The sequence below is a fragment of the Periophthalmus magnuspinnatus genome, chromosome 17 (genome assembly GCF_009829125.3).
Source record: "Periophthalmus magnuspinnatus isolate fPerMag1 chromosome 17, fPerMag1.2.pri, whole genome shotgun sequence".
Lineage (NCBI taxonomy): Eukaryota > Metazoa > Chordata > Actinopteri > Gobiiformes > Gobiidae > Periophthalmus > Periophthalmus magnuspinnatus.
In genome coordinates, this window is record NC_047142.1 from 31,220,363 (window position 1) to 31,246,151 (window position 25,789).

Sequence of the window (25,789 nt, forward strand, 5' to 3'; positions counted from 1 at the left end):
CGCTCTCTATGTGACCGCAGTTATAACAGGCGCTCTCTCTATGTGACCGCAGTTATAACAGGCGCTCTGTATGTGACCGCAGTTATAACAGGCGCTCTCCTATGTGACCGCAGTTATAACAGGCGCTCTCTGTGTGACGCAGTTATAACAGGCTCTCTGTATGTGACCGCAGTTATAACAGGCGCTCTCTCTGTGTGACGCAGTTATAACAGGGCTCTCTGTGTGACCGCAGTTATAACAGGCGCTCTCTATGTGACCGCAGTTATAACAGGCGCTCTCTCTATGTGACCGCAGTTATAACAGGCGCCTCTCTTGTGACGCAGTTATAACAGGCGCTCTCGTGTGACCGCAGTTATAACAGGCTCTCTCTGTGTGACCGCAGTTATAACAGGCGCTCTCTATGTGACCGCAGTTATAACAGGCGCTCTCTCTATGTGACCGCAGTTATAACAGGCGCTCTGTGTGACCGCAGTTATAACAGGCGCTCTCTGTGTGACTGCAGTTATAACAGGCGCTCTCTCTGTGTGACGCAGTTATAACAGGCGCTCTCTGTGTGACCGCAGTTATAACAGGCGCTCTCTCTGTGTGACCGCAGTTATAACAGGTGCTCTCTCTATGTGACCGCAGTTATAACAGGCGATTTGTATGTGACCGCAGTTATAACAGGCGCTCTCTATGTGACTGCAGTTATAACAGGTGCTCTGTATGTGACCGCAGTTATAACAGGCGCTCTCTCTATGTGGCCGCAGTTATAACAGGCGCTCTTCTATGGACCGCAGTTATAACAGGCGCTCTCTATGTGACCGCAGTTATAACAGGCGCTCTCTGTGACCGCAGTTATAACAGGCGCTCTCTATGTGACCGCAGTTATAACAGGCGCTCTCTCTATGTGACCGCAGTTATAACAGGCGCTCTCTATGTGACCGCAGTTATAACAGGCGCTCTCTCTATGTGACCGCAGTTATAACAGGCGCTCTCTGTGTGACCGCAGTTATAACAGGCACTCTCTGTGTGACCGCAGTTATAACAGGCGCTCTCTGTGTGACCGCAGTTATAACAGGCGCTCTCTGTGTGACCGCAGTTATAACAGGCGCTCTCTGTGTGACCGCAGTTATAACAGGCGCTCTCTATGTGACGCAGTTATAACAGGCGCTCTCTCTATGTGACCGCAGTTATAACAGGCGCTCTGTATGTGACCGCAGTTATAACAGGCGCTCTCTGTGTGACTGCAGTTATAACAGGCACTCTGTATGTGACCGCAGTTATAACAGGCGCTCTCTCTGTGTGACTGCAGTTATAACAGGTGCTCTGTATGTGACCGCAGTTATAACAGGCGCTCTCTATGTGACTGCAGTTATAACAGGCGCTCTCTCTATGTGACCGCAGTTATAACAGGCCTCTCTGTGGTGACTGCAGTTATAACAGGCGCTCTCTGTGTGACCGCAGTTATAACAGGCGCTCTCTGTGTGACCGCAGTTATAACAGGCGCTCTCTATGTGACCGCAGTTATAACAGGCGCTCTCTATGTGACCGCAGTTATAACAGGCGCTCTGTATGTGACCGCAGTTATAACAGGCGCTCTCTGTGTGACTGCAGTTATAACAGGCGCTCTCTGTGTGACTGCAGTTATAACAGGCGCTCTGTATGTGACCGCAGTTATAACAGGCGCTCTGTATGTGGACTGCAGTTATAACAGGCGCTCTATGTGACCGCAGTTATAACAGGCGCTCTCTATGTGACCGCAGTTATAACAGGCGCTCTCTATGTGACTGCAGTTATAACAGGCGCTCTGTATGTGACCGCAGTTATAACAGGCGCTCTCTCTATGTGACGCAGTTATAACAGGCGCTCTCTATGTGTGACCGCAGTTATAACAGGCGCTCTCTGTGTGACCGCAGTTATAACAGGCGCTCTCTATGTGACCGCAGTTATAACAGGCGCTCTCTCTATGTGACTGCAGTTATAACAGGCGCTCTGTATGTGACCGCAGTTATAACAGGCGCTCTCTGTGTGACCGCAGTTATAACAGGCGCTCTCTGTGTGACCGCAGTTATAACAGGCGCTCTGTATGTGACCGCAGTTATAACAGGCGCTCTCTATGTGGCCGCAGTTATAACAGGCGCTCTCTATGTGACCGCAGTTATAACAGGCGCTCTCTATGTGACCGCAGTTATAACAGGCGCTCTCTGTGTGACCGCAGTTATAACAGGCGCTCTCTATGTGACAGCAGTTATAACAGGCGCTCTATGTGACCGCAGTTATAACAGGTGCTCTGTATGTGACCGCAGTTATAACAGGCGCTCTCTATGTGACGCAGTTATAACAGGCGCTCTCTATGTGACCGCAGTTATAACAGGCGCTCTCTGTGTGACCGCAGTTATAACAGGCGCTCTCTGTGTGACCGCAGTTATAACAGGCGCCCTCTGTGTGACCGCAGTTATAACAGGCGCTCTCTGTGACCGCAGTTATAACAGGCGCTCCTGTGTGACCGCAGTTATAACAGGCGCTCTCTATGTGACCGCAGTTATAACAGGCGCTCTCTATGTGACCGCAGTTATAACAGGCGCTCTGTATGTGACCGCAGTTATAACAGGCGCTCTCTGTGTGACCGCAGTTATAACAGGCGCTCTCTGTGTGACTGCAGTTATAACAGGCGCTCTCTATGTGACCGCAGTTATAACAGGCGCTCTCTATGTGACGCAGTTATAACAGGCGCTCTCTCTATGTGACCGCAGTTATAACAGGCGCTCGTATGTGACCGCAGTTATAACAGGCGCTCTCTGTGTGACTGCAGTTATAACAGGCGCTCTGTGTGACTGCAGTTATAAACAGGCGCTCTCTATGTGACTGCAGTTATAACAGGCGCTCTCTCTGTGTGACTGCAGTTATAACAGGCGCTCTGTATGGACCGCAGTTATAACAGGCGCTCTCTATGTGACCTGCAGTTATAACAGCGCGCTCTCTATGTGACCTGCAGTTATAACAGGGCGCTCTCTCTATGTGACCGCAGTTATAACAGGCGCTCTCCTATGTGACCGCAGTTATAACAGGCGCTCTCTATGTGACCTGCAGTTATAACAGGCGCTCTCTATGTGACCCGCAGTTATAACAGGCGCTCCTCTATGTGACCGCAGTTATAACAGGCGCTCTGTATGTGACCGCAGTTATAACAGGCGCTCTGTATGTGACTGCAGTTATAACAGGCGCTCTCTATGTGACCGCAGTTATAACAGGCGCTCTCTATGTGACCGCAGTTATAACAGGCGCTCTCTCTATGTGACCGCAGTTATAACAGGCGCTCTCTATGTGACCGCAGTTATAACAGGCGCTCTGTATGTGACCGCAGTTATAACAGGCGCTCTCTATGTGACCGCAGTTATAACAGGCGCTCTGTATGTGACCGCAGTTATAACAGGCGCTCTGTATGTGACCGCAGTTATAACAGGCGCTCTCTATGTGACCTGCAGTTATAACAGGCGCTCTTCTATGTGACCGCAGTTATAACAGGCGCTCTGTATGTGACCGCAGTTATAACAGGCGCTCTCTATGTGGACTGCAGTTTATAACAGGCGCTCTCTATGTGACCGCAGTTATAACAGGCGCTCTCTATGTGACCGCAGTTATAACAGGCGCTCTCTATGTGACTGCAGTTATAACAGGCGCTCTCTCTATGTGACCGCAGTTATAACAGGCGCTCTCTGTATGTGACCGCAGTTATAACAGGCGCTCTCTCTATGTGACCGCAGTTATAACAGGCGCTCTCTTATGTGACCGCAGTTATAACAGGCGCTCTCTCTATGTGACTGCAGTTTATAACAGGCGCTCTTCTATGTGACCGCAGTTATAACAGGCGCTCTCTCTATGTGCCGCAGTTATACAGGCCTCTTATGTGACCGCAGTTATAACAGGCGCTCTCTAGTGTGACCGCAGTTATAACAGGCGCTCTCTCTATGTGACCGCAGTTATAACAGGCGCTCTCTCTATGTGGCCGCAGTTATAACAGGCGCTCTGTATGTGACCGCAGTTATAACAGGCGCTCTCTCTATGTGGCCGCAGTTATAACAGGCACTTTCTATGTGACCGCAGTTATAACAGGCGCTCTGTATGTGACTGCAGTTATAACAGGCGCTCTCTATGTGACCGCAGTTATAACAGGCGCTCTCTATGTGACTGCAGTTATAACAGGCGCTCTCTCTATGTGACCGCAGTTATAACAGGCGCTCTCTCTATGTGGCCGCAGTTATAACAGGCGCTCTGTATGTGACCGCAGTTATAACAGGCGCTCTCTCTATGTGACCGCAGTTATAACAGGCGCTCTCTCTATGTGACCGCAGTTATAACAGGCGCTCTGTATGTGACCGCAGTTATAACAGGCGCTCTCTGTATGTGACCGCAGTTATAACAGGCGCTCTCTCTGTGTGACCGCAGTTATAACAGGCGCTCTCTATGTGACCGCAGTTATAACAGGCGCTCTGTATGTGACCGCAGTTATAACAGGCGCTCTCTCTATGTGACCGCAGTTATAACAGGCGCTCTCTATGTGACCGCAGTTATAACAGGCGCTCTCTATGTGACCGCAGTTATAACAGGCGCTCTCTCTATGTGACCGCAGTTATAACAGGCGCTCTCTATGTGACCGCAGTTATAACAGGCGCTCTGTATGTGACCGCAGTTATAACAGGCGCTCTCTATGTGACCGCAGTTATAACAGGCGCTCTCTCTGTGTGACCGCAGTTATAACAGGCGCTCTCTCTGTGAGCGCAGTTATAACAGGCGCTCTCTCTGTGACCGCAGTTATAACAGGCGCTCTCTCTCTGTGACCGCAGTTATAACAGGCGCTCTCTATGTGCCGCAGTTATAACAGGCGCTCTCTATGTGTCCGCAGTTATAACAGGCGCTCTCTCTATGTGGCCGCAGTTATAACAGGCGCTCTCTATGTGGCCGCAGTTATAACAGGCGCTCTCTCTATGTGCCGCAGTTATAACAGGCGCTCTCTCTATGTGGCCCGCAGTTATAACAGGCGCTCTCTCTATGTGACCGCAGTTATAACAGGCGCTCTCTCTATGTGACCGCAGTTATAACAGGCGCTCTCTCTATGTGACCGCAGTTATAACAGGCGCTCTCTCTATGTGGCCGCAGTTATAACAGGCGCTCTCTCTATGTGGACCGCAGTTATAACAGGCGCTCTCTCTATGTGACCGCAGTTATAACAGGCGCTCTCTCTATGTGACCGCAGTTTATAACAGGCGCTCTCTCTATGTGACCGCAGTTATAACAGGCGCTCTCTCTATGTGACCGCAGTTATAACAGGCGCTCTCTCTATGTGACCGCAGTTATAACAGGCGCTCCTCTCTATGTGACCGCAGTTATAACAGGCGCTCTCTCTATGTGACCGCAGTTATAACAGGCGCTCTCTCTATGTGACCGCAGTTATAACAGGCGCTCTCTCTATGTGACCGCAGTTATAACAGGCGCTCTCTCTATGTGGACCGCAGTTATAACAGGCGCTCTCTCTATGTGGACCGCAGTTATAACAGGCGCTCTCTCTATGTGGACCGCAGTTATAACAGGCGCTCTCTCTATGTGACCCGCAGTTATAACAGGCGCTCTCTCTATGTGACCGCAGTTATAACAGGCGCTCTCTCTATGTGACCGCAGTTATAACAGGCGCTCTCTCTATGTGACCGCAGTTATAACAGGCGCTCTCTCTATGTGACCGCAGTTATAACAGGCGCTCTCTATGTGACCGCAGTTATAACAGGCGCTCTCTCTATGTGACCGCAGTTATAACAGGCGCTCTCTCTATGTGACTGCAGTTATAACAGGCGCTCTCTCTATGTGACCGCAGTTATAACAGGCGCTCTCTCTATGTGACCGCAGTTATAACAGGCGCTCTCTCTATGTGACTGCAGTTATAACAGGCGCTCTCTCTATGTGACCGCAGTTATAACAGGCGCTCTCTCTATGTGACTGCAGTTATAACAGGCGCTCTCTCTATGTGACTGCAGTTATAACAGGCGCTCTCTATGTGACTGCAGTTATAACAGGCGCTCTGTATGTGACCGCAGTTATAACAGGCGCTCTCTATGTGACCGCAGTTATAACAGGCGCTCTCTATGTGACCGCAGTTATAACAGGCGCTCTCTATGTGACCGCAGTTATAACAGGCGCTCTCTATGTGACCGCAGTTATAACAGGCGCTCTCTATGTGACCGCAGTTATAACAGGCGCTCTCTATGTGACCGCAGTTATAACAGGCGCTCTCTATGTGACCGCAGTTATAACAGGCGCTCTCTATGTGACCGCAGTTATAACAGGCGCTCTCTATGTGACCGCAGTTATAACAGGCGCTCTCTGTGTGACCGCAGTTATAACAGGCGCTCTCTATGTGACCGCAGTTATAACAGGCGCTCTCTGTGACCGCAGTTATAACAGGCGCTCTCTCTATGTGACCGCAGTTATAACAGGCGCTCTGTATGTGACCGCAGTTATAACAGGCGCTCTCTATGTGTGACCTGCAGTTATAACAGGCGCTCTCTGTGTGACTGCAGTTATAACAGGCGCTCTGTATGTGACCGCAGTTATAACAGGCGCTCTCTCTGTGTGACTGCAGTTATAACAGGTGCTCTCTATGTGACCGCAGTTATAACAGGCGCTCTCTCTGTGTGACCGCAGTTATAACAGGCGCTCTCTATGTGACTGCAGTTATAACAGGTGCTCTGTAATGTGACCGCAGTTATAACAGGCGCTCTCTCTATGTGACCGCAGTTATAACAGGCGCTCTCTATGTGACCGCAGTTATAACAGGCGCTCTCTATGTGACCGCAGTTATAACAGGCGCTCTCTGTGTGACGCAGTTATAACAGGCGCTCTCGTATGTGACCGCAGTTATAACAGGCGCTCTCTCTGTGTGACCGCAGTTATAACAGGTGCTCTGTATGTGACCGCAGTTATAACAGGCGCTCTCTATGTGACCTGCAGTTATAACAGGCGCTCTCTCTATGTGACCGCAGTTATAACAGGCGCTCCTCTAGTGTGACTGCAGTTATAACAGGCGCTCTCTGTGTGACCGCAGTTATAACAGGCGCTCTATGTGACCGCAGTTATAACAGGCGCTCTCTATGTGACCGCAGTTATAACAGGCGCTCTCTCTATGTGACCGCAGTTATAACAGGCGCTCTGTATGTGACCGCAGTTATAACAGGCGCTCTCTGTGTGACTGCAGTTATAACAGGCGCTCTCTGTGTGACTGCAGTTATAACAGGCGCTCTCTATGTGACCGCAGTTATAACAGGCGCTCTCTCTGTGTGACTGCAGTTATAACAGGCTGCTCTCTATGTGACCGCAGTTATAACAGGCGCTCTCGTATGTGACCGCAGTTATAACAGGCGCTCTCTATGTGACTGCAGTTATAACAGGTGCTCTGCTATGTGACCGCAGTTATAACAGGCCGCTCTCTCTATGTGGACCGCAGTTATAACAGGCGCTCTCTATGTGACCGCAGTTATAACAGGCGCTCTCTATGTGACCGCAGTTATAACAGGCGCTCTCTATGTGACTGCAGTTATAACAGGCGCTCTCTATGTGACTGCAGTTATAACAGGCGCTCTCTCTATGTGACCGCAGTTATAACAGGCGCTCTCTGTGTGACTGCAGTTATAACAGGCGCTCTCTGTGTGACCTGCAGTTATAACAGGCGCTCTCTGTGTGACCGCAGTTATAACAGGCGCTCTCTGTGTGACCGCAGTTATAACAGGCGCTCTCTATGTGACCGCAGTTATAACAGGCGCTCTCTATGTGACCGCAGTTATAACAGGCGCTCTCTATGTGACCGCAGTTATAACAGGCGCTCTCTATGTGACCGCAGTTATAACAGGCGCTCTCTGTGTGACCGCAGTTATAACAGGCGCTCTGTATGTGACCGCAGTTATAACAGGCGCTCTCTGTGTGACTGCAGTTATAACAGGCGCTCTGTATGTGACCGCAGTTATAACAGGCGCTCTCTATGTGACTGCAGTTATAACAGGCGCTCTCTATGTGACCGCAGTTTATAACAGGCGCTCCTCTATGTGACTGCAGTTATAACAGGCGCTCTCTGTGTGACCGCAGTTATAACAGGCGCTCTCTGTGTGACCGCAGTTATAACAGGCGCTCTCTATGTGACCGCAGTTATAACAGGCGCTCTCTCTATGTGACCTCAGTTATAACAGGCGCTCTGTATGTGACCGCAGTTATAACAGGCGCTCTCTGTGTGACTGCAGTTATAACAGGCGCTCTCTGTGTGACTGCAGTTATAACAGGCGCTCTGTATGTGACCGCAGTTATAACAGGCGCTCTCTCTGTGTGACTGCAGTTATAACAGGTGCTCTCTATGTGACCGCAGTTATAACAGGCGCTCTGTATGTGACCGCAGTTATAACAGGCGCTCTCTATGTGACTGCAGTTATAACAGGTGCTCTGTATGTGACCGCAGTTATAACAGGCGCTCTCTCTATGTGGCCGCAGTTATAACAGGCGCTCTCTATGTGACCGCAGTTATAACAGGCGCTCTCTATGTGACCGCAGTTATAACAGGCGCTCTCTGTGTGACCGCAGTTATAACAGGCGCTCTCTATGTGACCGCAGTTATAACAGGCGCTCTCTATGTGACCGCAGTTATAACAGGTGCTCTGTATGTGACCGCAGTTATAACAGGCGCTCTCTATGTGACTGCAGTTATAACAGGCGCTCTCTCTATGTGACCGCAGTTATAACAGGCGCTCTCTATGTGACCGCAGTTATAACAGGCGCTCTCTGTGTGACTGCAGTTATAACAGGCGCTCTCTGTGTGACCGCAGTTATAACAGGCGCCCTCTGTGTGACCGCAGTTATAACAGGCGCTCTCTGTGTGACCGCAGTTATAACAGGCGCTCTCTGTGTGACCGCAGTTATAACAGGCGCTCTCTATGTGACCGCAGTTATAACAGGCGCTCTCTCTATGTGACCGCAGTTATAACAGGCGCTCTGTATGTGACCGCAGTTATAACAGGCGCTCTCTGTGTGACTGCAGTTATAACAGGCGCTCTCTGTGTGACTGCAGTTATAACAGGCGCTCTGTATGTGACCGCAGTTATAACAGGCGCTCTCTCTGTGTGACTGCAGTTATAACAGGCGCTCTCTCTATGTGACCGCAGTTATAACAGGCGCTCTGTATGTGACCGCAGTTATAACAGGCGCTCTCTGTGTGACTGCAGTTATAACAGGCGCTCTCTGTGTGACTGCAGTTATAACAGGCGCTCTGTATGTGACTGCAGTTATAACAGGCGCTCTCTGTGTGACTGCAGTTATAACAGGCGCTCTGTATGTGACCGCAGTTATAACAGGCGCTCTCTGTGTGACTGCAGTTATAACAGGCGCTCTCTGTGTGACTGCAGTTATAACAGGCGCTCTGTATGTGACCGCAGTTATAACAGGCGCTCTCTCTATGTGACCGCAGTTATAACAGGCAGTTATAACAGGCGCTCTCTATGTGACCGCAGTTATAACAGGCGCTCTGTATGTGACCGCAGTTATAACAGGCGCTCTGTATGTGACCGCAGTTATAACAGGCGCTCTCTATGTGACTGCAGTTATAACAGGCGCTCTCTGTGTGACCGCAGTTATAACAGGCGCTCTCTGTGTGACCGCAGTTATAACAGGCGCTCTCTATGTGACCGCAGTTATAACAGGCGCTCTCTCTATGTGACCGCAGTTATAACAGGCGCTCTGTATGTGACCGCAGTTATAACAGGCGCTCTCTGTGTGACTGCAGTTATAACAGGCGCTCTCTGTGTGACTGCAGTTATAACAGGCACTCTGTATGTGACCGCAGTTATAACAGGCGCTCTCTCTGTGTGACTGCAGTTATAACAGGTGCTCTGTATGTGACCGCAGTTATAACAGGCGCTCTCTATGTGACTGCAGTTATAACAGGCGCTCTCTCTATGTGACCGCAGTTATAACAGGCGCCCTCTGTGTGACTGCAGTTATAACAGGCGCTCTCTGTGTGACCGCAGTTATAACAGGCGCTCTCTGTGTGACCGCAGTTATAACAGGCGCTCTCTATGTGACCGCAGTTATAACAGGCGCTCTCTCTATGTGACCGCAGTTATAACAGGTGCTCTGTATGTGACCGCAGTTATAACAGGCGCTCTCTGTGTGACCGCAGTTATAACAGGCGCTCTCTGTGTGACTGCAGTTATAACAGGTGCTCTGTATGTGACCGCAGTTATAACAGGCGCTCTCTCTGTGTGACCGCAGTTATAACAGGCGCTCTCTGTGTGACCGCAGTTATAACAGGCGCTCTGAGTCTCTGCTTCAACAATAGATTTATTCTGTTTTACACCAATAGAACAAAAATATTTTTCATATTTACACAGACAGATTCTGAGCACAGCGGTTTAATGAGAGAACTCTCTTTACAGCATTTTGTTCTCGAGTTGAGACAAATTCACAAGCTCAAATCACACTGCAAAAACACATCTGAGTTTAAATCACTTTAGTTCTGAATATTTCTTCTTTGTTTGAGTTTTTACAGGTTTACATCGACTTCAGAAGTTAGACTGGACTTTCATCTCTTAACAATACATATGTTCTATTTAAAGGGTATTTGTCATGATCCGCACTGTCCACTCCTGGTTTTCCTCCTGTCCTGCTCTTTCCCTCCCTCACCTGCCAGATCTGGGCTGGGCTCCTGGCTCCTGTGCACACCTGCAGCCCATCAGTGCAATCAACTCACCTGCTGCACATAAAGGGAGCTGGGAGAAGAGACTCAGCGCGGGATCATTGTCGTGTTCTCTTCATCATTGTCGTGTCACTGCATGTCCACGTTCCTGTCGTGCTCCGGCCCGGGATGTCTCCTGCCCGCTCTGCCCTACGCCCGTCTGGTCTGCCTGTCTTCCCATCGTCCCTTCATGTCCTCGGTCCCTGTGTTTCCTGTTCACCTGCTCACCTCCGGATCACCCACTGGTTGTACATTGTCCTATTCTTACAATAAATCCTGTAAATATTCCCCGAGTCTGCATCCTTTGGTCCGCCACACACACCCGTTACGACAGTATTAGAGTATTAGAGTATTTGCCCCAGTACAGATATTTTACATGAGTAGCTGTCGATGTCAAGTCCTCTGTGCGCTGTCTGCATCTAATCATAAAGTCTTATATCGTACATTAATTAGTTGTTGTTAGCAAAGCTCCGCTCTGGTCTCTAAAAGTTGTGAAAAGCGCTTATAAACTCATCATGGTGAATAATTAGGATGTTCAGAATGTATAAGGTGAGCGTAGGATAACTTTGGACCACTGCAAACTGTTTAAAATGAGCTAGTTCTGTTTTTAAAGTTTTTAACGCAGTAAAAATCAAGCACAGAGACTTTACCAATAATATTCTGAACTGGAGTCATTTAAACAGCCTCTAGGTGATGTTTTTAGAGAGTTTTTACCCTGTTTTTTGGGTGTTTTTGCTGTGTTTTTAGAGATCTTTTCCAGCGTTTTTGCAGTGGATAAAATGACATGTTTTGCTGCAGAGTTGCATCATTTCCACTGCGTCGGTTTTTCTTTCATCAGAATCTCACAGGATTTAAAACGTGTTCGGACTCAGATCCAAAACATTTAAGAGGAAATACAAGAAAGAGCGAGGGAGATAGATGAGACCGGGCCAGAATGAACGAGGGAGAGTGGGACACGGGGAGAAGAAGGGAGAGAGGGAGAGGAGCGAGAGAGGGAGAGGAAAGAGAGAGACAGAATGAAAGAGGGAGAGGAGAGAGCGAGAGAGAGAATGAGAAAGGAAGAAGAGAGTGACACAGGGAGAGAGGAAGAGGAGAGTGAGACAGAATGAGAGAGAGGAGAATGAGAGACAGAATGAGAGAGAGGAGAATGAGAGACAGAATGAGAGAGAGAGGAGAATGAGAGACAGAATGAGAGAGAGAGGAGAATGAGAGAGAGAGGAAAATGAGAAACAGAATGAGGGAGGAAAGTGAGAGAGAGAGACAGAGAGAGAGAGAGAGAGAGGAGAGTGAGAGACAGAATGAGAGAGAGGAGAATGAGAGAGAGAGGAGAATGACAGAGAGAGGAGAAAGGAGGAAGAGAGAGAGGGAGGTGGGTGCATGCAGAGACAGAGGAATGTCCATACAAAACAATGCAAATCTGATCTACAATAACATAATTTAAAGAACTGTCCAAATGTAGATTCAATAAACAAATAAACAAAAGTACTTTTGAAGGTCACCTGCTCTGCTCTGATGTACAAACACGCTCTTCCACCTGGTGACATCACCAGGTGGTCATCCAGAAGTGCTCCTCTATGTTTTTGAAGGCCATTCACTTTAAATGCAGGTTCCTTAAGGAGGGGGTATTTTACTTCTATAAGTGTTGACACATAACATATTTACATGTTCTCTGCGCTAAGTCACTCCCCCTTCAGAGCACTATCACAAAACAATCAGAGTGCATTCCGCTTCTGAAACTACTGCACATCGCATCAGGTTTGTGAAGTTGTAGAGTACAGTTTTGTGTTCAGTTTTTGTATATTTATGGAGGATTGTTGTGTGGGAGCGTGGAGAGACGTAGGCTTGTGGGCGGAGCATTATACAGACCAATCATTTTGCCATAATTTTGAACTTTTACTGTTTCATTCAAAAAGCAGAAGAGGTGACCCCACATCCCGAGTCTAAAACGTGTCACTAAATATATTTAAAATAGATAGAATATTCAATGCCATTTGAACATGTGCAGTGCAGCCAGAAATGCTACATACAACTGCTACTGAAGCATCAATACAGAAACACAAGTGTACTCAAGTCATATCTCATAGATGTGTTTAGAATGGACAGTTAGCCGCTAAGCTAATCACACTGCATCTCAAAGTGTACAACAAAATATAAGATCAGAAATACATATTTTAAGAGTTTTTGGATTTGCACAAAACTACAAAAATACATTTACAGTGGTTAAAACGACAGGGCGATTCATAATGCTGTTTGTCAGTTTGACTTCTGTAGATTTGGTTTAATTATTGAACCAAGAGAAAAGTTACATGGCGCAACTTTAAGTTGTCTCTGCAATCTATTCATGAGCTTCAACTCCCTGTTTATATGTGATATTTTGAGATGTAATATTTGAATTGTTAATTGCTATGGCAATTAACAAGTGATTTTCATCACTCTGAAACCCATGGATAGACGAAATCTCTAAATGACTCTGAACTATTCTAACTAAGTTGACTGGACTCTGGTGAATTCAAGTCATTTTAACTCATGTGAACAATATTTTTACAGTGTAGTTTTGTGCGTCAGGGGCAACAGTGAACACTTAAAACACTTGAGGATGTTCTCTCACAATATTTCTGTAGGTCCAGCACTTGTACAGTGTAAAGTCCTCATAATTATCATAATTATGTCAAAATGAAAACCAAAAATTGCACTTAAATCTGATGAACAGTAAAAATTGGACAATGACGTAATGCACAGACCAAGGGAAACTGGAGAGGGACAGACACAAAATGGCCGACAAAGCAAAGACCCAGACACAGCAGGGGTCCACAGGGTCAGAGGTCAAATGGGGTCTCTCTTCTACTGCGGCAGGGCTTTCAAGATGGCGTTCACCTCCTCGGCAACCGTCGTCAAGGCGAACTCAAACTGGTCCTGAGAGAGATGGGAGGGAAAAAAGAAGAGAAGAGAGCAGAGAGAAAGAGGGAGAGAGAGAAAGAGATGAGAGATTAGTGCAGAGGAATAAATGGACTTTATTTGTTAACTCTTTGCGTTGGACACATGGACCATCTCAGCACGCGTTTGAGCCTCAGTCAGACTGGAGACTAGAATGATTATTATTCTGAGGTGAACGTGTAAACTCATGTAATTATGTTTAGTTGCCTGTAAAGCTGCACAGAGACCACATGTTCACATCACAACTATTCTTTTATTAAGGGAAAAGGGAAAAAATTGACCCCTCCCTGAACTGCCACCTTAACGTGGTGGAGGGGTTTGAGCACCCGAATGATCCTGGGAGCTATGTTGTCAGGGGCTTCATGCCCCTGGTAGGGTCACCCATGGCAAACAGGTCCAGGGGGACGGGACAGACGAAGAGCGGTTCAGAAGTCCCTTATGAAGAGAATTCAATCAAGGCAAGCTACGTCGCCCGGACCGGCGTTACCGGGGCCCCACCCTGAAGCCAGGCCTGGGGTGGGTGCTCGACAGCGAGCGCCTGGTGGGGAGCCCGGCCGGGCCTTTCCCCACGAGGCCCGGCCGGGCTCAGCCCGAAGGAGTGACGTGGGGCCGTCCTCATGTGGACCCACCACCCGCAAGAGGATCCGTAAGGGGCCGGTGCATGAAGATCTAGGCAGCAGTCGAAGACTTCGACGACCGGATCTCTGGACATGGAGACTGGCTCTGGGGACATTGAATGTCACCTCACTGGGGGGGAAGGAGCCGGAGCTTGTGTGGGAGGTTGAGCGTTACCGACTAGATATAGTCGGCCTCACCTCCATGCACAGTTTGGGCTCTGGAACCCAACTTCTTGAGAGGGGTTGGACTCTCCATTTCTCTGGCGTTGCCTGCGGGGAGCGGCGGCGAGCTGGTGTGGGCTTGCTCATTGCCCCACAGCTCAGCCGCTGCGTGTTGGGGTTCACTCCGGTGAACGAGAGGGTCGCGTCCCTGCGCCTTCGGGTCGGGGACAGGTCTCTCACTGTTGTGTCGGCCTACGGGCCAAACAGCAGTGCGGAGTACCCGGCCTTCTTGGAGTCCCTGGGAGGGGTACTAGACAGTCCGTTGTTCTCCTGGGGGACTTCAATGCCCATGTGGGTAATGACAGTGACACTTGGAGGGGCGTGATTGGGAAGAACGGCCTCCCTGATCTGAACCCGAGTGGTGTTTTGTTATTGGACTTCTGTGCTAGTCAAAGTTTGTCCATAACAAACACCATGTTCGAGCACAAGGGTGTCCATCGGTGCACGTGACACCAGGACACTCTAGGTCGGAGGTCGATGATCGACTTTGTTGTCGTGTCATCTGACCTCCGACCGCGTGTCTTGGACACTCGGGTGAAGAGAGGGGCTGAGCTGTCAACTGATCACCACCTGGTGGTGAGTTGGATCCGCTGGCGGAGGAGGAAGCCGGACAGACCTGGCAGACCCAAGCGCATTGTGAGGGTCTGCTGGGAACGTCTGGCGGAGCCCTCTGTCAGGGGGGTCTTCAACTCCCACCTCCGGGAGAACTTCTCCTTGATCCCGGGGGAGGCTGGGGACATGGACTCCGAGTGGGCCATGTTCTCCACCTCTATTGTCGATGCGGCCGCTTGTAGTTGTGGTTGTAAAGTCTGCGGTGCTTGTCGTGGCGGCAATCCCCGAACTCGGTGGTGGACACCGGACGTAAGGGATGCCGTCAAGCTGAAGAGTCCTATCGAGCCTTGTTGGCTCGTGGGACTCCTGAGGCAGCCGATGAGTACAGGCGGGCCAAGCGTGCTGCGGCTCGTGTGGTTGCAGAGGCAAAAACTCGGGGTTGGGAGGAGTTCGGGGAGGCCATGGAGGAGGACTATCGGACGGCCTCAAAGAGATTCTGGCAAACCGTCCGACGCCTCAGGAGGGGGAAGCAGTGCTTCACCAACACTGTTTACATTGCGGGTGGAGAGCTGCTGACCTCGACTGGGGATGTTGTCGGGCGGTGGAAGGAATACTTTGAGGATCTCCTCAATCCCCCCGTCATGTCTTCCCAGGAGGAAGCAGAGACTGGGGACCCGGAGGCAGACTCATCCATCACCCTGGCTGAAGTCACTGAGGTGGTTGGCAAGCTCCTCGGTGGCAAGGCTCCGGGGGTGGAAGAGATCCGTCCTGAGTACCTCAAGTCTCTGGATGTTGTGGGACTGTCTTGTCTGACACGTCTATGCAACATCGCGTGGCGGTCGGGGACAGTACCTGTGGAGTTGCAGACCGGGTTGGTGGTCCCTCTATATAAGAAGGGGGACCAGAGGGTGTGTTCCAATTACAGGTGAATCACACTCCTCAGCCTTCCCGGTAAGGTCTACTCCAGGGTACTGGAGAGGAGAATCCGACCGATAGTCGAACCTCGGATTCAGGAGGAACAGTGTGGTTTTCGTCCCGGTCGTGGAACACTGGACCAGCTCTATACTCTCCATCGGGTCCTCGAAGGTTCATGGGAGTTTGCCCAACCAGTTCACATGTGTTTTGTGGATCTGGAGAAGGCATTCGACCGTTTCCCTTGTGGTGTCCTTTGGGGGGTGCTCTGGGAGTATGGGGTCCGGGGCTCTTTGCTAAGGGCTGTCCGGTCCCTGTATGACCGGAGCAGGAGCTGTGTTCGCATTGCCGGCAGTAAGTCAGACCTCTTCCCGGTGCATGTTGGACTCCGCCAGGGCTGCCCTTTGTCACCGGTTCTGTTCATTATATTTATGGACAGAATTTCTAGGGGCAGCCAGGGGCCAGAGGGTGTCTGGTTTGGGAACCACAGGATTTCATCTCTGCTGTTTGCAGATGATGTTGTCCTGATGGCTTCTTCGAGCCAGGACCTGCAGCAGGCACTGGGGCGGTTTGCAGCCGAGTGTGAAGTGGCTGGGATGAGAATCAGCTCCTCCAAATCCGAGGCCATGTTTCTCGACCGGAAAAAGGTGGTTTGCTCTCTCCGGGTGGGTGGTGAGTCTCTGCCCCAAGTGGAGGAGTTCAAGTATCTCGGGGTCTTGTTCACGAGTGAGGGAAGGATGGAGCGTGAAATTGACAGGCGGATCGGTGCAGCGTCTGCAGTGATGCGGTCGCTGTATTGGTCCGTTGTGGTGAAGAAGGAGCTGAGCCGGAAGGCGAAGCTCTCGATTTACCGGTCAATCTACGTTCCTACCCTCACCTATGGTCATGAGCTCTGGGTAATGACCGAAAGGACAAGGTCGCGGATACAAGCGGCTGAAATGGGTTTCCTCCGCAGAGTGGCTGGGTGCACCCTTAGGGATAGGGTGAGGAGCTCAGTCACATGGGAGGAGCTCGGAGTAGAGCCGCTGCTCCTACACGTCGAGAGGAACCAGTTGAGGTGGCTCGGGCATCTGCTCAGGATGCCTCCTGGACACCTCCCTAGGGAGGTGTTCTGGGCATGTCCCACCGGGAGGAGGCCCCGGGGAAGACCCAGGGCAGGCTGGACTATGTCTCTCTGGCCTGGGAACGCCTTGAGGTCCCACCGGAGGAGCTGGAGGACGTGTCCGGGGTGAGGGAAGTCTGGGAGTCCCTGCTTAGACTGCTGCCCCCGCGACCCGGCCCCGGATAAGCGGAAGAAAATGGATGGATGGATGGCAAAAATAGACCCCAACAGAAAGAATTCAGAGAGCACCTCCACCAGCACCACTGGACTGCACGGTGTGTGGTCTGAGCCCCTTTGACACTTTTACTTATATGGAATACTTGCAGCCACTGGACCAGAGCTGCGTCACGTGCTGTCTGAGCCCAAGACAATGGACATCAGCATTTTGGCTCACAAAATGAGGTTGGTGAGGCCCTGGACATTTGCAGACTGCAGATCAGAATAAACCAGAACAAAGCAGGACAAACCAGGACAAACCTTAGTCTGGACCATCCCTGGTCTCTGGTCCCTCAGATGCTCCAGTGTCGCTGCGATGTCAATTTCCTTGGCTCCTGTCACACAGAAATCCCACATTAACACACACTATTATATTACCACACACAGTATTTGCATTATATTTATTTTATTTAAACTGAGTCCTATCCTATTATTGCACTTTTGTGCTTTAAAGCCACGCCCACCTTTTGCCATCTTGTTGAGGACCATGTCGATGAGGATGTAGGTGCCAGTCCTGCCCGCTCCGTCACTGGAACACAAAACATCACATCAGCACAGATTTAAATACACGTATCTGTTTACATGGTTTTGTTCACACAGTATTTTGTGTCATACAGTTTGTATGTGTGGGCAGGTATTTATTACATTGTGGAGACTGAAATCTGTACAGTCACTTCAGTGGAAACATTGTGAGGACCAAAAATCTGATCCTTGATGAAAATCCTTTATAATTAGATCCACAACATGGTTTAAAGTTCAGATCTGGGTTCAAACAGGTCAGGGTTTAGGTTAAGATTAAGATCAGTCAATGGAAGCCTAGAAACCCAACATGAGTGTGACTCTCCTGCAGTGCACCATGACGAGGCAGGATTCTATCACGTGTGAGAAATTTTGTGTATGCATTTGTGTGTTACTCGTGTGTGTAATTTGAGTGTGTGTAAATGTGTGTGTCTCTGTGTCTGTGTGTGTCTTTGTCTTCCTCCATGTGTGTCTCTATGCGTCTGTGTCTCTGTGTTCCTCTGTGTGTGTCTCTATGTTCGTCTGTGTGTGTGTTTGTCTGTGTGTGTCTGTGTTCCTCTGTGTGTCTTTGTGCATGTCTCTGTGTTCCTCTGTGTGTGTCTCTGTGTCTCTGTGTGTGTGTCTGTGTGGGTGTTTCTGTGTGTGTCTCTGTGTATGTCAGTGTCTCTCTGTGTGTGCGTCTCTATGTGTGGATGTCTCTGTATGTGTGTCTCTGTGTGTGTCTCTGTGTGTATGTCTCTGTATGTGTGTCTCTGTGTGTGTGTCTCTGTGCATGTCTCTGTGTGTGTGTGTCTCTGTCTACGCATGTCTGCGTGTGTGTGTCTCTGTGCATGTCTCTGTATGTGTGTCTCTGTGTGTATGTCTCTGTGCATGTCTCTGTATGTGTGTCTCTGTGCATGTCTGTGTGTGTCTCTGTGCATGTCTGTGTGTGTCTCTGTGCATGTCTCTGTGTGTATGTCTCTGTATGTGTGTGTCTGTGTGTGTCTCTCTGTGCATGTCTCTGTCTGTGCATGTCTGCGTGTGTGTGTCTCTGTGCATGTCTCTGTGTGTGTGTCTCTGTGTGTGTGTCTCTGTGCATGTCTGTGTGTGTGTCTCTGTGCATGTCTGTGTGTGTGTCTCTGTACATGTCTGTGTGTGTGTCTCTGTGCATGTCTGTGCGTGTCTCTGTGCATGTCTGTGTGTGTCTCTGTGCATGTCTGTGTGTGTCTCTGTGTGTATGTCTCTGTATGTGTGTCTCTGTGTGTGTGTCTCTGTGCATGTCTCTGTGCATGTCTGCGTGTGTGTGTCTCTGTGCATGTCTCTGTGTGTGTGTCTCTGTCTACTCATGTCTGTGTGTGTGTGTCTCTGTGCATGTCTCTGTATGTGTGTCTCTGTGTGTATGTCTCTGTGCATGTCTCTGTACGTGTGTCTCTGTATGTGTGTGTGTGTGTGTCTCTGTGCATGTCTGTGTGTGTCTCTGTGTATGTCTCTGTGCATGTCTGTGTGTGTCTCTGAGTGTGCATGTCTTTGTGTGTCTCTGTGCATGTCTCTCTGTGTGTCTCTGTGGATGTCTGTGTGTGTGTGTCTCTGTGCATGTCTGTGTGTGTGTCTCTGTACATGTCTGTGTGTGTGTCTCTGTGCATGTCTGTGTGTGTCTCTCTGTGCATGTCTGTGTGTGTGTCTCTGTGCATGTCTGTGTGTGTGTGTCTCTGTCTACTCATGTCTGCGTGTGTGTCTCTGTGCATGTCTCTGTATGTGTGTCTCTGTGTGTATGTCTCTGTGCATGTCTCTGTATGTGTGTCTCTGTATGTGTGTGTCTCTGTGCATGTCTGTGTGTGTCTCTGTGTATGTCTCTGTGCATGTCTGTGTGTGTCTCTGAGTGTGCATGTCTTTGTGTGTCTCTGTGCATGTCTGTGTGTGTGTCTCTGTGCATGTCTGTCTCTGTGTCTCTGTGCATGTCTCTCTGTGTGCCTCTGTGCATGTCTGTGTGTTTCTCTGAGTGTGCATGTCTGTGTGTGTGTGTCTCTGTGCATGTCTGTGTGTGTGTCTCTGTGCATGTCTGTGTCTCTGTGAATGTCTCTCTGTGTGTGTCTCTGTGCATGTCTCTGTGTGTGTCTCTGTGAATGTCTCTCTGTGTGTGTCTCTGTGCATGTCTGTGTGTGTGTCTCTGTGAATGTCTGTGTGTGTGTCTCTGTGAATGTCTCTCTGTGTGTGTCTCTGTGCATGTCTCTCTGTGTGTGTCTCTGTGAATGTCTGTGTGTGTCTCTGTGCATGTCTGTGTGTGTGTCTCTGTGAATGTCTGTGTGTGTGTCTCTGTGAATGTCTCTCTGTGTGTGTCTCTGTGCATGTCTCTCTGTGTGTGTCTCTGTGAATGTCTCTCTGTGTGTGTCTCTGTGCATGTCTGTGTGTGTGTCTCTGTGAATGTCTCTCTGTGTGTGTCTCTGTGCATGTCTCTCTGTGTGTGTCTCTGTGAATGTCTCTCTGTGTGTGTCTCTGTGCATGTCTGTGTGTGTGTCTCTGTGAATGTCTCTCTGTGTGTGTCTCTGTGCATGTCTCTCTGTGTGTGTCTCTGTGCATGTCTGTGTGTGTCTCTGTGCATGTCTGTGTGTGTGTCTCTGTGCATGTCTGTGTGTGTGTCTCTGTGCATGTCTCTTTGTGTGTGTCTCTGTGCATGTCTGTGTGTCTCTCTGTGTGTGTGACTCGCCTGCAGTGCACGATGATGGGGCAGGAGCGGCCGCGGTAACATTTGTTCACTTTCCTGAAAAACAAAAACTTCAAAATTACACAAATGGAAAACAAGACAATCTGCACCTTCCTCTGATGAGTTCTCACTTTTCAGCACCAACGAGTGTCGTCACCTTTCAAAATAAAAGCAATCCTAAAACATAACAGTGATGGAAACAACATCCAGGATCTGGCAGAATCACTTGAGATTGTTCAAGTGGAGAAATATAATGAACAACGATTTTACAAGGACTACTTCAGAAAGAAGAAAATGCAGGGTGAACAGCAGCACAGACTTAAACGTCCTGTATGAAGGACTTGTGTGAGCTTTGAGGTTTAGACTGAAGCCGATATCCGATCCAGCAAATGTTTCAGTATAGGTGCAGATGTACCAGTATGTCCAGAGCTGTGTTCTGTTTCATTCACACGTTTGAGTCATCTACATCTGTCTACATCTCCAAATATCTCTAACAGATACTGAGGACTCCAGACCGGGAACACCTCTGTGCACTGATCCAGGGCTAGACCTAGACTGGACCTGGTTGTCAGCAGTGCTCCAATGTACTTGTAAACATCTTAGGTCCAGAGGGGGAACAGTGTAAAACTGCCATAGTTTTGTAAAAAAAAAAAAAAAAAAAAAAAAAAAAAAAAAAAAAAAAAAAAAAGACAACACCAGACTTTTGAATCTGCTGCCTTGTCTTTACAACAGTAAAGGTTGAACAATGACTTGAAAGTTTATTCCTCACCATTCTCCACTTCTTCCTCCTCCTCTTTCTCCACTTCCTTCTCCTCCTCTTCTTCCACTTCCTCCTCCCCTATTCCCTCCACCTCTTCTCCCTCCTCCTCCTCTTCCCTCTCCTCCTTCTCTCCCTCTCCTTCTTCTCTCCCTCCTCCTACACCTCTTCCTCCTCCTCCTCTTTCTCCACTTCCTTCTCTTCTTCCACTTTCTGCTCCCCTACTCCCTCCACCTCCTCTTTCTCCTCCTCTTCCCTTTCCTCCTTCTCTCCCTCTCCTTCTCTCCCTCTCCTTCCTTTCTCCGTCCTACCCCTTTTCCTCTCCCTCTTCCTCCTCTTCCTCCTCCTCCTCCTCCTCCTCCTCCTCCTCCTCCTCTCTAAAACAAGTTTGACTTCATGAGTTTCTGACGAGTTTTGGTCAGATAGTGATTTCTCTGGACCCACGTTGGGTCACAGCTGGACGCCATTTTGGATTCTGTTTCATGAAGAGTTTTCACAAGGAACACCGCATAAGGCTGATGTTTAATGCATTCAGCCACTGCAACTCTGCACCAGCTGGAAACCAGGTCTTAACCAGGTCTTCACCAGGATTAGACCAGGACTGAACTAGGACTAAATCAAGACTAAACCAGATTTGAACCAGGATTAAAACAGGATTAATCCAGAACTAAACCAGAACTGAACCAGGACTGAAACAGGACTGAACCAGAACTAAACCAGGACTGAACCAGGACTAAACCAGAACTAAACCAGGACTGAACCAGGACTAAACTGTGAGTACACCTCATTGAAACCATGTGGAAACTAAAACAAAACCACACGTCAGATGAGTGTCAGATGCCCTCCCTCAGCAGTGTTCAAGCAGACAGTTGTTTTTGAAAATGAAGGCTGTGTCACGGCTCCTTGTTTGGGCTCGGAGCAGGGGAAAGCTGGAGTCAGGTGGATGAGAGGTTACCGTGGCAACAGCAGCAGACAGTGCGTGATGGAGAAGGAGAGAGAAAGACGAGAGAGAGGAAAAGGGGGGAGAAACGAGAGAGGAGAGATGAGAGGATGTGAGGGGGAGAGAGATGAGAGGATGTGAGGGGAAGAGAGATGAGGGAGAGACGAGAGGAAGAGAGAAGGAAAGGGGTGAGAGGAGAGAGAGAGATAAGAGGAAGAGAGAGGTAGAGTGAGAAGGAGAGAGAGACAAGAGGAAGAGGGAGAGAGACAAAGAGAGAGAGAGAGGGTGGTGAGGAGTGGAGGGAGAGAGGGGGTGGAGTGAGAATAGAGAGAGGGAGAAAGATAGAGTGAAAAGTAGAGCGAGGAAAGGAGGGAGACAAGGAGAAATGAGAAAGGAAGTGGAGAGAAAACAGAAGGAGAGAGAAGAATTGTGTCTTTCTAAAGGATCAGATTTATGCAGAGACTTTAGACAAGGTTTAGACCAGGGTCAGACCAGGTTCAGATCAGATTTAGATCAAGTTTAGACCAGGTTTAGATCCAGTTTAAACCTGTTTTAGAGCAGGTTTAGACCTGACTTAGACCTGTTTTAAACCTGGTTTGGACCTGGTTTAGACAAGGTTTAGACCTGGTTTAGACCTGGTTTAGAGCAGGTTTAGCAAATGCAAACATGGCTGTCCTCCACAAACAGACAGCAGGCTTAGGTGCATTCAAAGGGAGCATTCTAAAACATATTATTACACTGGTGAATCAGTTATCAATGAAATCAAATGAAAATATGTCAAAATGGGCAAATACAATGACTTAGCTAAAACACACACATGTAAACATAAGTGTGGTTTGGTCCTGGTTTAGTCCTGTTCTAGTCCTACTTTTAGTCCTGGTTTGGTCCTGATTTTGTCCTGTTCTTTGTCCAACCTTAGTTCTGTTGTAGTCTGGTTCTAGTTCTGGTTTAGTCCTTGTTTGGTCCTGGTTTGGCTCTGGTTTAGCCCTGGTTTTGTCCTGGTTTGGTCCTGGTTTGGTCCTGGTTTGGTCCTGGTTTGGTTCTGGTTTGGTTCTGGTTTGGTCCTGGTTTGGTCCTGGTTTGGTCCTGGTTTGGTTCTGGTTTGGTCCTGGTTTGGTCCTGGTTTGGTGCTGGTTTAGTCCTGGTTTATCGCTGGTTTAGTCCTGGTCTGGTCCAAACAAGTTAGTTGTGTTGTGAAGTGTGAACGCAGCTTTAGAGAGAAACAGGGGAAGGGCATCTGATTTAAAAACAAGGAGAAGCCAGGCAACCAATAAGCAAGCAGAGGGCGGGTCTTTGTGGGTCAGTGAGCGCAGGAGGCGGGATAGGAATAAAAAGGGCGGGGTTAGAGGGTAAAAGGGGCAGGTCTTTGGTTGCAGAGTCACAGTCTCCAATGATCACTTTTGTGACTATGCAACTGGGCTCATATTACTAGCTGCAACATCACAAAAATGACACTGGAAACCGCTAGTTAGCTGGTAAAACGGAGAGGGGCAGAGGGATGGGAGGAAGGAGGGAGGGAGAGTGGGGCTAAAAAGGAGAGAGGGGGGAAGAGATAGAGGAGAGAGTGGGAGACATGGGGGAAAGGGGCAAAGAAGGGGGCTGAGGAGAGAAAGGGGAAGAGAAGGGAAAGAGAGAGGGAGGAAGAGGTAGGGGAAGAGGAGGGTGGGGGGAGTGGAGGGGGGGAGAGGGAGAGAAAAAAGGGGCAGAGGAAGAGCGAGGAAGAGAAACGAAAATGACAGAGGGTGGGAGAGGGGAGCGATAGAAAACGAGCAGAAGGGAGATAAAGCTATAGAAAACAAAGAGCAAGACGGCGTAGTAACCAAGAAGGGTGTGAGAGAGAAAGAGAGGGGAGGGGGGTGAGGAGAAAGAGAGGGGAGGTTTAGAGAAAGAAGGAGAGGGGGATTAAGGGTTAGGGTTGGGGTGAGAGAAAAGAAAAGACAGTGACAGAAAATATGTGAATAATACCAAGATGGAGGACGTCTGAGAAACAACAGACGTCTGCACCAAAATATCACAAAACACAAAATCCCCAAATCCCTAAACACTAAACGTCCTCTGAGCTCTGGTGGATTACATCATAACCACCTCACATATTCATCACTTTCACTTTTGTACAGCACATTTAATCCTTCTGTCAAACTGTCTCTCACAGAACACAGACAGCAGGGGAGGGGCCCAGTGCGTTGTCCAAAGACACAACAGTGTGGCAGTTGCAGAGACTGGACTGGTGCTGTACATCCTGTGCTCATGGGGTCGTGACCTTGTTGCTCCAGTAACTCTGTGCTGAACATGGCTCCTCCCCTCTCCTCCGTGTTTTTACTCTGATTGGTTTAGCGCTCAAATGGCTGTTTTCCTCTGGCTGATTATCACTAACACCACTTCATACTCCTGTACATACACTTATTTAACAGTTATTACAGTCATAAAAAAAGTGAACTGTTTAAAAACTCTTGTTCACCTGCGGAAGTCGAGCAGCGTGCGGCTGTTGTCTGGTGCCCCTGAGCTCAGCCAGGTCAGGAAGTGGAACTGCGTGACGGTGCGTGTCTCGTTGGTTTGCATGTTCTTCAAGTAGAAGCTCCGAACCAGGAAGTCATCACACCAGATGTGCTCGGACACCAGGTTCACCTGAGGAGGACGCAGAGACGTGAATGAACTCTTTTGAACGGGCACGATTATCAAAACAGTACAAACTGTTGCTGTCACAATGCTCAATACTGATTTATATACCACAAATTACAATAAAAATCTACTTTCTCTGTAATAGACAAGTCATTTTCAACATAAAATAATAGTACTTTTTAATTTTAATATTCTGTGGTCTCATTAGTTCTGATACAGCTCAAGATTGTTTTTAAACTGCCCAATATTGTTCTATTTATGTGACTTTATTTTGTTATCGATACTTCAGTATCTAGTTTCAATACTTACTGATTTTCGGGACTTTTGACAACTTTTCATGAACCCAATTATAAGACATTTCAATGTCCTCTCTTCTACAGACAGAAGAGCTGCTGGTACAGTAAACCAGGCGCAGCTCCTTACCACCACAAAGTGTGGTGACCGATACATGAACCATACAAAAGTGACTGTTCATAAGTGTTGTATAAGACGTGTTTAGAACATTATCCTAATGTTTCCCTATGGATGTGATATAGAGTGGATCTGCAGCTTTACCTCATACAGAGGGATAAACTGGATTCTCATCTTGTAGATGAGGTAGAGACTGGTCTTTACCTTACATACATGTGGTCTAAGTTGAATAAGTGTCTCACCTCATAGATGTGATACAGGTTGGATCCCTCGTCAGGCCAGTAGTGGTAACACTGTTTGACGCCGCTCTCCACCAGAGGAGTGAGCATAACAATGACCACACATCCATTCTCCCACACCATCTGAAACAAAAACAGAGGTGTGAACATAGGGCCACACCATCTGAAGGACACAAGCAGAGATGTGACCAATATTTGCCCTTTTAGCATATCGGCTATCAGACTTGAACCTCCAACATAGACCAATATGTTGTTTGAGCTGACCACTTGACTAAAGAAGAGACATTTAGCTTCAACTGAACAACTTAATGCGAAGAGGGCACTGGGT

The 25,789-nt window shown here is 48.7% G+C and overlaps 1 protein-coding gene across 1 annotated transcript in view; it reads right to left on the reverse strand.

Annotated features, from left to right (window-relative positions):
• Positions 1–10,331: 10,331 nt before the first annotated feature.
• Positions 10,332–25,789, reverse strand: part of LOC117384850 (receptor-type tyrosine-protein phosphatase N2-like) — a 73,259-nt gene continuing 57,801 nt past the window's right edge. Inside the window, exons 19-24 of the mRNA XM_055228271.1 lie at positions 25,465–25,584; positions 24,651–24,817; positions 20,499–20,552; positions 17,761–17,825; positions 17,558–17,631; positions 10,332–13,654 (exon numbers count right to left, since the gene is read on the reverse strand). Of these exons, the coding sequence (XP_055084246.1) occupies positions 13,583–13,654; positions 17,558–17,631; positions 17,761–17,825; positions 20,499–20,552; positions 24,651–24,817; positions 25,465–25,584 (552 nt within the window). The 3' untranslated portion in view covers positions 10,332–13,582. The remainder of the gene's footprint in view (positions 13,655–17,557; positions 17,632–17,760; positions 17,826–20,498; positions 20,553–24,650; positions 24,818–25,464; positions 25,585–25,789) is intronic.